Source organism: Dermacentor albipictus, chromosome 1 (assembly GCF_038994185.2).
Source record: "Dermacentor albipictus isolate Rhodes 1998 colony chromosome 1, USDA_Dalb.pri_finalv2, whole genome shotgun sequence".
Lineage (NCBI taxonomy): Eukaryota > Metazoa > Arthropoda > Arachnida > Ixodida > Ixodidae > Dermacentor > Dermacentor albipictus.
This window is the reverse complement of record NC_091821.1, coordinates 310,065,170-310,078,483: the sequence shown is the minus strand read 5'-3', so window position 1 is coordinate 310,078,483 and position 13,314 is coordinate 310,065,170. Positions and strand designations below refer to the sequence as shown.

General features: G+C 47.1%; 1 protein-coding gene across 4 annotated transcripts in view; it reads left to right on the top strand.

Annotated features, from left to right (window-relative positions):
• The first annotated feature begins 393 nt into the window (after window positions 1-393).
• Window positions 394-13,314, top strand: part of mus201 (rad2 superfamily protein mus201) — a 48,758-nt gene continuing 35,837 nt past the window's right edge. For 3 of the 4 annotated variants that reach the window (XM_070531542.1, XM_070531541.1, XM_070531540.1), the window contains exons 1-4: window positions 394-754; window positions 953-1,128; window positions 2,341-2,510; window positions 11,540-11,708. In XM_070531542.1, the coding sequence (XP_070387643.1) occupies window positions 667-754; window positions 953-1,128; window positions 2,341-2,510; window positions 11,540-11,708 (603 nt within the window). In that variant the 5' untranslated portion in view covers window positions 394-666. The remainder of the gene's footprint in view (window positions 755-952; window positions 1,129-2,340; window positions 2,511-11,539; window positions 11,709-13,314) is intronic. The other variant, XM_070531539.1, reaches the window with a different exon arrangement.

Genomic DNA, 13,314 nt, shown 5'->3' with positions numbered 1-13,314 from the left:
TAATATCCTACCTAGGTTAGCCAACGAAAAAAAAAAAAAACACTATGAACTACCACATCCAAATTTTCTGATACCCTATTGTGAACTGTGCTTTTGTACGTCTCCGTCCTTTGTCGTTTCCCTACTTTTCTTCCACCAATCCTCCAATCGCCTCTTACTGATGTCTATTGCGGACCTGTTTGCTTTACCACTGCTCCCGCTGAACCCAAGGGCTTCAAGGAGGCCAGTGGTGCCTAAATCGACCGCTGGATAGATGTCTTCACATTCTAATAAAATATGCTCCGTCGTTTCCCTAGCTTTACCGCAGCAAGCACATGCTTCTTCTTCCTTCTTATATCTCGCTTTATACGTGCGTGTTATTATTATGCTTTTTCCAACGCCTCCTGGTGTTGGCTTTTTCATTGGCTTTTTATCCAATGATTATGGCGTCCTCTGCGGCTGGTATTGCCTGATATTGCGATGACACGATTCGCATCGGAGCGTTGTTTCACACATCACCACTTTGAGAGCTTGTGGCTGTGTCGGCGCGTAACATACATAAATTTCGGCTGAACGTCGCCAAAGAAAATGGAGCTTCTGTTCCCTGTGTTTCATCCTCGAGCTTCATCTTAAGTTTTCTGTGTTTCTGTCGTGGTGCCGGCTCCCGTTTGGCATCAGCGCTTGGCAATGGGTGTTCACGGCCTATGGCAGGTGCTAGAACCTGCGGGGAAGCCGATTGCCCTCGAAACGCTCGAGAACAAAGTTCTCGCCGTTGGTATCCTTTTGTTTTCCGGGTAGCGCTTGCTTTGATTTCCGCATGCTTACGCCGAAGCAGCTTCTCAAAGCGTCTCAATAAAGCATCAAAGCATTTAGATCAAAGCTTTTTTTTTTCTTTTTTGCTGCAACCATGGAACAAAGTTAATCGAAGCGATTCAGCGTGAGTATACCTTGACGCTGTACATTTCCACTGTAGACGTCAGCTTGTGGCTTCATCAGGCCGTCAAAGGCTTCCGCGATGCCCAAGGCAGCCCCTTGGCCAACGCTCACCTGTTGGGTTTACTTCAGCGAGTCTGCAAGCTTCTCTTTTATGGAGTCAAGCCCGTCTTCGTCTTCGATGGAGGCGTGCCACAGCTGAAGAAACAGACTCTGGTCATTATCTTTTAACTTCAAAAGTTTATACATCCGAACCCGCCCTGGCCAGGAGCTGATTTCTGAGAACGGAACCAGAGCATTCGAAAGTGGAAACAAATTGGGCAGTGCAGAAGTCTCAGGGATAGCGAGGCTCCCAAAACTATTTGCTGTTAAGATACAACCTCATGCGGTTTTGTGAAAGCTTCCCTTAACAAGTTCTAAGGCGAAGCTTTCTTTGCCTCTTCCTTCGACTTTTCCACTTCTGCTGCTGCAGTCTGGCACACCGCGTCAGAGGGGTGGGGAATTCAGAGCATGTGTATACATGACAGGAGCGTGGCAGAGAGGAAAGGTGATTGCACGAGAAACTCGTTTGGACCTTTGCACTGTGTTGAGTGTGGACAATGCGTGTAGCAGCAGAGCCGCATTGAAGCGCATCGTAGGGTCTATGTGACACTACGGAAGCGGTCAGATGTCAAATTAACATTTCTGTGCACGCCGCGGTAGCTTTGTGGCTATGGCATTGCTTGAAGTCATGGGTTTGATCCCGATTGCGGCAGCCACATTTTGACCGAGGCGAAGTAAAAGATTCTCGTGCACTTGGATATTTAGGGACATGTTGAAGAACACCACGGTATCAAAATTAATCCGGAGTTTGTCACTACAGCATGTCTCATAATTCGATTGTAATTTTGGCATGTACAGCCCCATAATTAAAGTTTAATACTTCTGCCATGTGAGGCAGTGAATGTGCTCAACCCTCTCAGAGGTTATGAAGTATGGCGCAGAACCACGCCTGAAGCAAACACCTCCCCTTGTGTGTTCTGTGCACTGTGCAGACAAGCAGTAGCGGTGCACGCAAGGTAACGTTTAACGTGAACTTGCCACTCTCATGTTAGACTAAACGTTGAAAGAAATTAAACATTCGCAGTCAACATCACCGCTAATTATCGTCAATCAGAGCAAACGGCACAGAAAGCTTCGCTTACCCCGATTCCCACAGTGTGTAGGTTCCGTATTTCTTTTTGTTCTCTAGGCAGTAGGGTTTTATGCACTGCTTGTATTTTTAAAATTTTTAATGTGCAATACCTATGATGCAGTGTTAATAATATCATTAAGTAGTATGTTGTGTGTGTTCTTGTTAATTTTCGCCATTTTCACTCTGGAAAAAAAAAAAAGAGAGCTCACAGAGCAATGTGGAAAGGAAGTGCAAATTCAAACTTAATCCTGCAGGCTGCTCGTCAAGAAAGGCGTACTTCTGCACAAGAAAGTGCCCAACGTAAGGCACGATTACTGCTTCTAAAGGCCCGGCATAGAGGCTCAAAACGACCAGCCCCCAAGGCACCTGTGGATGACTTGTATGTTCTGCCACCTCTGCCAGAACACTGGAACAAATTGTACAAGTATGTACAATTATGTACAATTATGTACAAGTATGTACATAATTCTCATAGTGCATGGAGCTTTGTGAGGTCATTAGCGAATTCGTATCAATGCACAGTATCTTTTTTCTCACCTGTGTCCATTTACTGTTGTTTTCCAGTTTTCATTTAGTTGGCAGCATACACTTTGACTTGGAAATTATGTATGTCACATAAATTTCTTGAGGTTCACAGATGCCTAATGGTGTAGGATGCATGTATATCAACTTTGCTGCATCTACTAATTTGTGCTTTTTGGTGCTTCATCTGCATCGTCATTGTTAGCAGCTTTTTGAGCAAAGTATAACTGAACCAGCAGTAATTTACAGACTAAGCACATCTTTTTCTGAGAATGATCCATGTAAGCACTTCTCACTAACTCCTTTACTGTAGTATTAGGTATTTTCTGCACGGCAGTACTCACTATTTCTGGTGCATCACTTGTGTTTGTTGGTTTGAGGTTTCATTAACTGTAATTCTTGAGGATGGGGATCGTTTCATTGAATTGCTTGCTTAGCTAAGTCTAAGCAAGACAAAGGGGTCACAGGAAAATGGTCAATTCAATTGATTAACAGCAGGCAGGCAAGGGAAGTCTGTATGAAACCAAATGTTTGGAATGGGGGACGTGTCTTTATTGAGGAATTGTGACTTAACGCTGATGGTTTCCTTTTACATACTGTTAATTCCATTGGCAGAATTAACAGTATGTAGAAGTAAACCATCAGCGTCAAGTCACAATTCCCCAACGAAGGCAAGTCTCCCATTCCAAACATTTGGCTTCGGACAGAGACTTCCCTTGACCACCCGCTGTTGGAAACAGATGGAAACTGACCCTGGCAACCTTTAACAGCCAAACTCTGTCGAGTGAGGCTAGCTTAACAGGACTCTTTGAGGAACTATCAGATATTGCTTGGGATATCATTGGCCTTAGCAAGATTAGACGAACTGGTGAGGCTTATACAGTGCTGACTAACGGCCATGTCCTCTGCTATAGAGGTCCCCCAGATAAGAAGTAATACAGGGTAGGATTCCTAATCCATAAGGACATAGCGGGCAGCATTGACGAATTATACAGCATTAAGGAGAGGGTAGCAGTAGTAATCAAACTTAATAAGAGATGTAGATTAAAATAGTACAAGCCTATGCTACAACATCCAGTCATGATGATGTTAAAGTAGATCAGCTTTATGAAGATGTTGAATTAACGATGACAAAAGTGCAAACTCAGTCATCATCATCAGCCTGTTTTATGTCCACTGCAGGACGAAGGCCTCTCCCTGCGATTTCCAATTACCCCTGTCCTGCGCCAGCCGATTCCAACTAGCGCCCGCGAATTTCCTAATTTCATCGCTCCGCCTAGTCTTCTGCTGTCTTCGACTGTGTTTCCCTTCTCTTGGTACCCATTGTTGCATGCTCCAGGGTAGCGTATCGTACTGCTGCCGAGAAGTAGCGGCGCCTGCCTATCGAAGCTCGACCGACGTTACTTATTGGGTAGCGTGGCGTTGTCGGCGGGCTGCAGGCATCCGGTAGACCATGGCGACCAAGCAAGGGCGAGACGATTTGCTAGTGCGAAACTTGCGCGATTTATTCAAAGGTAGATGAAAGAAAATAAGAAAAGCATGAATTATATAAAAGTACATTTCGGAGCCCCTTAAATAATCTCTCTACAAGTGTGGGCGGGATCTTGCTTCCGTCGATGTCACGTGACAGGCACAGAGAGAGGGCCCCTCCTCCTCTGGCATTACCGAGCAAGGAAAAAAAAAGTCGCACCTCATTTCGACGAAGCCTGGTAGAAGGTCAGGTGGTAGAAGGCCCTTTGTGCGCAAGGTGCGTTAACCGTCGCAGGAGAAGCCAAGCCTCATTTCGACGAATCCTAGTAGAAGGTCGGGTGAAATTCTTGTCGCCACATGGTGTCAGACGCCAACCGTAACAGCATCTCCGGCGGGGGAGGAAGATCCCGATGTGTAGGGGCCAGCAGCCGCTGTACGAGGGATCGGCGTTTCGGTATCAGAATTCCCCGTAGAGGTCACGAACCCTTAGTTCGTAGTGGGTAGATTCCTGGGAGTGGTCATCTGTCCTCGTGGCGCTCTGGTGACTTTTCTCCCTGGTCCGGTCCAGTGAAATTGGTCTTGCAAGCAGGTCTTGCAACTTTTCGTCTCCTGCGTGGGCAAGCAATCACCCCAGAACAGTGCCGGACCCACAACCACAAAGCAGCGAGCACAACGCCACCCTCCCCCGAGACACACCCGGCTTTAAAAAAAGAAAAGAAAACCCACTCCACCTTTCCCATTCCCTACGCGCGTCCTCCTCCCCTCAACACTAAACACAGCCATTTCTTGAAAGCGTTAAGACGTGGTTATTAAAATCAGCTAACAATCGGCGTCACTTCGGAAAAACATATGAATTCGGAAAACATATGAACGAACGAAAAAAATGCCACGGAAACCCGGATGAGCATGAGGCTTCCGATACTCTAGGGGCGGCGACTTAAACCATTGGCATTGCCGTTAAGCTTACCCTTCTTGTAGCGAATATCGAAGGTGTACTGTTGAAGAGCCAAGCTCCAGCGCAAAAGACGATTGTTTTTCGTAGGCATGGACTGCAGCCATGTGAGGGGACAGTGATCAGTCTCTATGGTGAAGCTTGAGCCAGCGATATAGCAAGCTAGCTTCTGTACCGCCCAAACTACGCAGGCGCATTCCTTTTCTGATGCACTGTATGCATCTTCACGAACTGAAAGCTTTCTACTGGCGTACAGTACAGGGTGTTCGTTCTCGTCATCTCTCTTTTGACAGAGCACCACCCCCATACCCCTGTCACTGGCATCACACTGAAGAATGAATGGCTTAGAGTAGTCGGGCGCGTTCAACACTGGCTGACTCGTTAGTGCGTTCTTCAGCATACTAAAAGCCTTTTCTTTTGCGTCATCCCACTTTACCGTTTGTGGTTCTATTTTTCTGAGAGCATTCATTAAAGGACTCGCAATCTCAGAATACCGCGGAATATATCTTTGGTAATAACCCGCCAAGCCAAGGAATGATCTGATGTCCCGCTTGGTGCGTGGTTGCGAGAAGTTGTCTATTGCGGTCAGTTTAACCTCGGAAGGCCGACAATGGCCTTGCCCTATTACATGACCTAGATAAGCTACCTCAGTGCCCTAATTGGCATTTGGGAGCCTTAACAGTTAAGTTGGCCTCTCGTAGACACGGTTCGCAGGTGTTGCATATGGTCCGCTCATGATGAAGAAAAAATAGCTATGTCATCGAGATAGGGAAGTGCAAAGTCCTCCATTCCTCGTAGCACCTGGTCCATAAGGCTAGAGAAGCAATATGGCGCATTCTTCAATCCAAAACTCGGGACTTTCGGACGAAAGGTTCCCATCAGGGAAATAAACGCTGCAAGCCTGCTTGCCCTCTCGGTCAACGGAACCTGCCAATACCCTCTGACTAAATCGAGCGTAGAAATGAAATTAGCACTGCTCACTTTCTCAAGCCTTTCCTCGATATGCGGTATTGGATAAGTCTGGTCCTTCGTGATTAAATTGAGCCTGCGGTAGTCGATACATGGGCGCGGCTCCTTTCCTGGGACCTCAACTAAAATAAGAGGTGAGGTATAATCACTCTCTCCTGGCTCGATTACACCTAGCTCTAACATCCTGTTTATTTCAGCGGTCATGACTTCACGTTGACGAGGCGAAACGCGATAAGCTTTCGAACGAACAGGGTCCGACGAGGTTAACTCGATATCGTGAACAATCGTAGTTGTCCTGCCCGGTGTGTCTGAAAATACGTCTTTAAATTCAAACACGTTCCCTCAGTTTGGCCCTTTGATTGGGATTCAACTCCGCTTGTTCCACTAACTTATTAATGGTCTCGTGAATGTCTTTTGTCTCCGTCACGGCTGTTAACTCTGGAAAGTCAACAGGCATTTCCTCAGATTGGTTATTCAAAGAGGGTTTCACGATCATTCACTTTTCCCCAACTTCAAAGCGTCGCGTGCGAGCTGTCCTGTCATAGTAATGCTCAGTATTTTTTTGTGCTTTACGCATTTCCTGCTCAACAGTCATTGTGGCAGGGCTTACGTTTGACAACTTTCTCCTACATTCTGCCTCTCGCGACATTTCAGGCTCCGCTGCTTTCCTGGTTTCTTCATTAGCTGGCGTACTTTCCGCCTCATCCCCTATAGGGCTGTCCTGTTCAGTACTGGTTGACGAATCAGCTGTCAAACCTGTTTTCTCCACCACTGGACATTCGTACACTGCCTTGGAACGAGTTAGGGCTTGCACTGTTCTCTCACTAAACCCGATTCCCTTGCGTCGTAGCAAATCCTCTGATTGGTTAGAAAACAAATATGGATACTGCGGCGGGAGATGTGACGAGACGGCGGCTTCAGTGTCCAGTACTCCGAAAGGGCCTTCAGTACGAATTTTGGCCACCGGGAGACAAACACTGGAGGCCTCTACGGCTTGCCTTATCGAAGCACATTCTCCCGTGAACTGGCCTTCCTCTACGTACGACGGATGCACCACGTCCATTGTGGCTGCAGAGTCGCAAAGCACTCTACACGGTTTGCTGTTTACCACGAGGTCTCGAATGTAGGGTTCTAGCAAGTTCAGATTGTCTACGTTACTAGTTACCGACATCAACACTAGTTTGGGATTTTTGCATCCCACGGAGATATGCCCCGTTTGCTGGCAGTTGTAGCAAACTATTGGTTTCTTGGCCTCGAAAGCCCTTTTCTTTTGCCTTTCTGCCCTCTGTTCGGGTGACTCCTTTTCTCCCTCGCTTTCCTCGTCACTAGTTTTCACCGAATCTGACCTTTCCATTGTTTTATACTGACTCGACTTTGACCATCGCTTTGGCTTGTCGGGTCTGTATTTATTCACCTCCTTCTTAGGAGCTTCGTTACCTTCGTCCGCACGGCGAGTTACGTACTCCTCAGCAAGATCGGCCGCTTTCGTAACATAGTCTACGCCTGGCCTATCCTGAACCCAATACTTGATGTTTATTGGCAGCCGGTGGTAGAACTGTTCTAAAGCAACGCACTGCATTGTCTTTTCGGCATCGCCGAGTGCACCCTCTTCTCTGAGCCATTCCGTCAGGTTTATTTCCAAAGTGTATGCAAAATCTGAGTATGACTCGCTTTTGGTTTTCTCGACTTACCTGAATTTTCGCCTGAATGCTTCCGCTGATAACCTATACTTTTTAAGCAGGTTTGCTTTGACTTCATCGAAGTCCTCTGCTTCTTCTTTCCCCATTCGGGCAGTGATATCAGCTACCTCACGTGGCAGTAACGTAAGCAAGCGTTGCGGCCACGTGTTTCTCGCGAATTTCGCCTTTTCACACGTGCGCTCAAACTGTACCAGAAAAAGACCTATGTCCCCTCCTAGTGCGTAGGGTGCCATCAAGTCTGTCATTCTGCGCTCACTTTCACGTGCCTCTGTACTAGGTCTTTCAGAATTTGGAGCTTTCAAGAGCTCAATCTCTAGGCGCTTCATTTCGAGTGCGTCGCGTGCAACACGGTCGCGTTCTTCTTTTTCCTCTAGGCGCTTACGCTCTTCCTCTTTCTCTTTAATGCTCTCTAGGCATTCCGTCAGTTCCTCGTCATCTGCCCCGGTCGCTTCGATCGCCTCAATGATCTCCGGCTTTCTTTTTGATTCGGCAATTTGGAGGCCCAACTCTTTGGCCAAGCTCAACAATTCCGGCTTCTTTAGTGCCTTCAAGTTCATGGCTGCCCTTAGTGCTGCTAAACCTTCACTCTATACAACCTTGACGTACTCAAACTTCCGTCAACGGTTTAAAGAAAAATCACTGCTATGTACTTTCCAAAAAATACGTAAAAGCCAAGTGATGTCTCAGTGAAGAAAAGACGTGCACTCACCATATGCAGTCATGATCCAGACAGCTTCCTTCCGAACGTTGTCGCCAGGACGAAGAGGCTACGATCTCGTAGCTGTCGTCCAAGTTGAGGTCTCCAGGATTCCGTATCCCAATCGCTGCCAGTCAGTTTGTTGCGTACTCCAGGGTAGCGTATCGTACTGCTGCCGAGAAGTAGCGGCGCCTGCCTATCGAAGCTCGACCAACGTTACTTATTGGGTAGCGTGGCGTTCTCGGCAGGCTGCAGGCATCCAGCAGACCATGGCGACCAAGCAAGGGCGAGACGATTTGCTAGTGCGAAACTTGCACGGTTTATTCAAATGTAGATGAAAGAAAATAAGAAAAGCATGAAGTATATAAAAGTACATTTCGGAGCCCCTTAAATAGGCTCTCTACAAGTGTGGGCGGGATCTTGATTCTGTCAATGTCACGTGACAGGCACAGAGAGAAGGCCCCTCCTCCTCTGGCATTACCGAGCAAGGAAAGGAAAAGTCACACCTCATTTCGACAAAGCCTGGTAGAAGGCCGGGTGGTAGAAGGCCGGGTGGCAGAAGATCGGGTGGTAGAAGGCCCTTTAGCGCATCGCAGGAGAAGTCGCAGGAGAACCATCGCAGGAGAAGTCAAGCCTCATTTCGACGAATCCTGGTAGAAGGTCGGGTGAAATTCCTGTCGCCACGTGGTGTCAGACGCCAACCCTAACACCATTCTGTAACCCTAATGGTCCAATGGTAATCTAAAGGGCGCATTACATGACCTGCCCAGCTCCATTTTTTTCTCTTGATGTCAATTCGAATATCCTCTATACCCGTTTGCTCTCTGATCCAAACCACTCACTTTCTGTGTCTTGACATTATGCCTAGCAATCTTCATTCCATTGCTCTTTGCATGGTCCTTAACTTGTTCTCAAGCTTCTTTTTCAGTCTCCAAGTCTCTGCCCTATATGTCAGCACTGGTAAAATGCACTGATCATACACCTTCCTTTTCAATGATAATGGCAAGCTTCCAGTCAGGAGCTGACAATGCCTGCTGTATTGCTGTATGTGATCCAACCCATTTTTATTCTTCTATGGATTTCCTTTTCTTGATCAGGGTTCTCTGTGATTAATTGACCTAGGTGAACGTACTCCTTCACCAACTCTAGAGGTTAACTGGCGATTCTGAACTCTGGTTCCTTTGCCCGGCTATTCATCATTATCTTTGTCTTCTGCATATTAATCTTCAACCCCACCCTTACACTCTCTCTGTTAAAGTCCTCAATCATTTGTTGTAACTCGTGTGCATTGTTGCTGAATAGAACAGTGTCATCGGCAAACTGAATGTTGCCGAGATATTCGCCGTTGATCCTTGCTCCTAAGCCTTCCCAGTTTAATAACTTGAGTACTTCTTCCAAGCATGCAGCAAATAGCATTTAAGAGCTCCCTGTCTCCCTGTCTGACCCCTTTCTTTATAAATATCTTTCTGCTTTTCTTGTGTAGAATTAAGGTAGCTGTAAAACCTCTGTAGATATTTTCCAAGGTATTTACATAAGCATTCTGTACTCCTTGGTTACGTAATGCCTCTATGACTGCTGATATCTCTACTGAATCAAATGCCTTCTCATAATCTGTAAAAGCCATATAGAGAGGCTTATTGTACTATGCGGATTTCTCGATTACCTGATTAATGACATGGGTGTGATCCACTGCAGAGTATCCCTTCCTGAAGACGGCCTGTTCCCTTGGTTGACTTAAGTTCAGTGTAGCGCTTATTCTATTGGAGATTATTTTGGTAAATATTTTATATAATACTGTGGGGGTAAGCTAATGAGCTGATAATTTTTCAATGATTTAACGTCTCCCTTTTTGTGGATTAGTATGATGTTGGCATTCTTCCAGCTTTCTGAGACCCTTGCAGTCAATAAACACTTTGTATAAGGAGCCGCCAGTTTTTCAAGCAGTATGTCTCCTCCATCTTTGATTAAATCAACTGTTATTCCATCCTCTCCTGCTGCTCTTTCTCATTTTATGTCTTGCAAGGCCCTTCTGACCTCATCGCTAGCTGTAGAAGTAGTTTCTGTATCCTGTTCATTACTGTTTCTAATGGAGGTATCCTGACTCCTCTGGCTATTGTACAGGTCAGTATAGAATTATTTCGCTTCTTTTACTATATCTTCGAGATGGCTGATATTACCCTGCTTATCTTTCAGTGCATACATCTTGGCTTGTCCTATGCCAAGTTTCTTTCTCACTGATTTCATGCTGCGTCCATGTTTTACGGCTTCTTCAATCTTTCTCACATTATAGTTTCGAATGTCACTTACTGTTGCCTTGTTGCTCAGTTTTGACAGTTCAGCGAATTCTATCTTATCTCTTGGAGTTGGACACTTTCATTCTTTGTCGTTCCTTTATTAGGTCCGATGTTACTTGGGAGAGGTTGCCTACTGGTTGCTTTGGTGCCTTGCCTCTAACTTCGATTGCTGCCTCTGCAGCCAGACTAGTTACTGTTTCATTCATTAGGCTCTATGTCATCATCATCTCTCTGTTCTGAGGCTACATATTTGTTTGCAAGTACCAGCCTGAATTTGTCTGCTTTTACCTTTACTGCTTCTAGGGGCACCTGTATCTTCTTGACCAATTTTGTTCTTTCTCTCTTCAAATCGAGGTGAATCCTAGCCGTCACTAACCTATGATCACTGCATTTTACCCTACCTATCATTTCTACATCCTGCACTATGCTGGGAGCAGCAGAAAGTATGAAGTCAGTATTTCAGATCTTTACACGGCATGTAGCGGTGTAGTACTTTGCAGACACGATCGTTATCACGCAATGTATGCTCTGCGCTTGTCAGCTCAGCATGGCCAGACCTGGTGAAGGGCCCTTTAACAGCAATCGGTGGCCTGCAGGAGTAAGAAATTTGTGCGCCATAGGAAGGGAAACATAGTCAAGGATGGCAAAGAAGTAGAAGGTGGTGTGCTGAAATTAGGAAATTTGCAGGCATGGGATGGAGTTAGTGCATGCAAGAGACGGGTAATTGGAAGATTGATGGGCAGGCTTTCTTCCTGCAGTGGGCATAAATTTGGGTGATGTTGATTATGATGAATTGCTTTAACAAAATGTTTCGTTCACACACACGATTCTTCCAACATCACTATTCAGAGTGGAGAATGACGATGAAGGCTGGCACTCCGGACATGCTCTCTGGGAGTTGTCCTCATTTGACTGCGACTCAGAAGAATTTGCAGCCCTGCCAGCAGAGATGCGTCACCGTGCGTTGATTGCCATGCAGCATCACCATCGTTGGGGCCGTCCCAGAAAGGCACCTGAGGTAGGTCTTTAGGTCCTTGCACTGTTTCAGGATTTGCGGGCTATGAGACTAGACTTGCCTATCAGATCGTTATTTTGCTTATTATAAGCACACTTGCACTAAGCTCTGTGCGCATGATATCGGATGACATCACGTGGAGAATGAACACCAGAAAAGCTCTAGTGCATGTGATCAGACTGGTGGAAAAGAAAGCATTTGTAGGGTCGTTGAGTGGAAATACGGGCGAGAAGAAACGGAGTAGGCAGGACACACGCTCATTGAGCGCCTGTCCTGTCCACTCCGTTCTTGCCTGCCCGTATTTCCACTCAACGACACTACATGACCAAGTGGCCCAACAGTCTATGCTTCTGAAAGCATTTGTAAATTATTTAATTGCCACGGCAGATCTTCTTTTACTTTTTACAACTGCACCTTCTATCAATACTGTTTGATCCGCACCGATGGCACCGGCTGTTGGAATCTCAGCGCTGCCACCAGCTGTTGGAACCTCAGTGCTGACACCCGTTGTTGCAACCGGACCGTTGGCGCCCGTTGTTGCAAATGGGTCGCAAGCCCCAAGGGTAGCGTTGGCCTGGCGGCCTGGGGCACACTGGAAGCATCCGAAGGTCCCAGCAAAGCATGAGTCCACTGCTAACAGAACAACTTGTTTATTCTAGCATCGCAAAGAGCGGGCGGTCAGGTCGACCGAAGTAGAGAGACGGGAGAGCACGTTACTCAACAGAAGAAATCGGAGCCTCTCTCCTGGCGTCCGGGGGCAGCTGCTCTTATACTCTTGGCGTCGCGGGCAAGAAGGAAGGTCACGAGATGACACCACGTGACAGCGAGGCACGGACGGACTGAGAGACATGTAGAGACAAGGAGGTGACGCATCAGCCGGGCCGGCGCCGGTCAGACCTCCTCGCTTCACACTGGGGGAGCTCCTCTCCCCAACTGCCGCGCTTTGACAAGCGTGGGCACACACACACACACACGCACACACAAAGACACGTGGCACTGAACATGCCGGGACGCGCTCAGCGGGGATGCGTCGCGGCCGCTCCGAACGGGCCAAAATGTCCGCCGCTTTGAACGAAGCCCCGGCGTTCGTTGAATCCGCGCCGGATACACCGCGCGTCATAGGCGAAACGTAACAGACCGCCCCGCCGGGGGAAGGAGATCCCGATGGTCAGGGGACTGCATCCGCTGTCCGGAGGGATGTCGCTCGATGATGCTCATAACCGAAGTCGGTCGTCCCTCGGCGTTTCTTGAGCGCAGCGCACCGAGAAGGCCTCGTTCTCACGTTCAGGTTCATACAGGACACTGCAAAGTGACTTCGGGAGAGTTCTCATTTTTCTCTCATTCCCAGCAAGCGTTAGAACTACGCCGAAACTCAGCCGCTCAGTCAGCAAGCACGGCACAACCCTCACTAAGCCATGCCAGGCTCTTTCCCCTTTTATACTACTGCCTAGTTCCTTACAGTAGTCTAGCAGCACTCAGAACGCGTCCACAAATCGGGAAATTGCACTAGAAAGCACATCATCACTTTGAAACACTACACAAAAGCAATATGTTAAAAATCCTGCCTCGGGAAGAAAAACATCAATAACAAACAATTTTGAGGCTGATT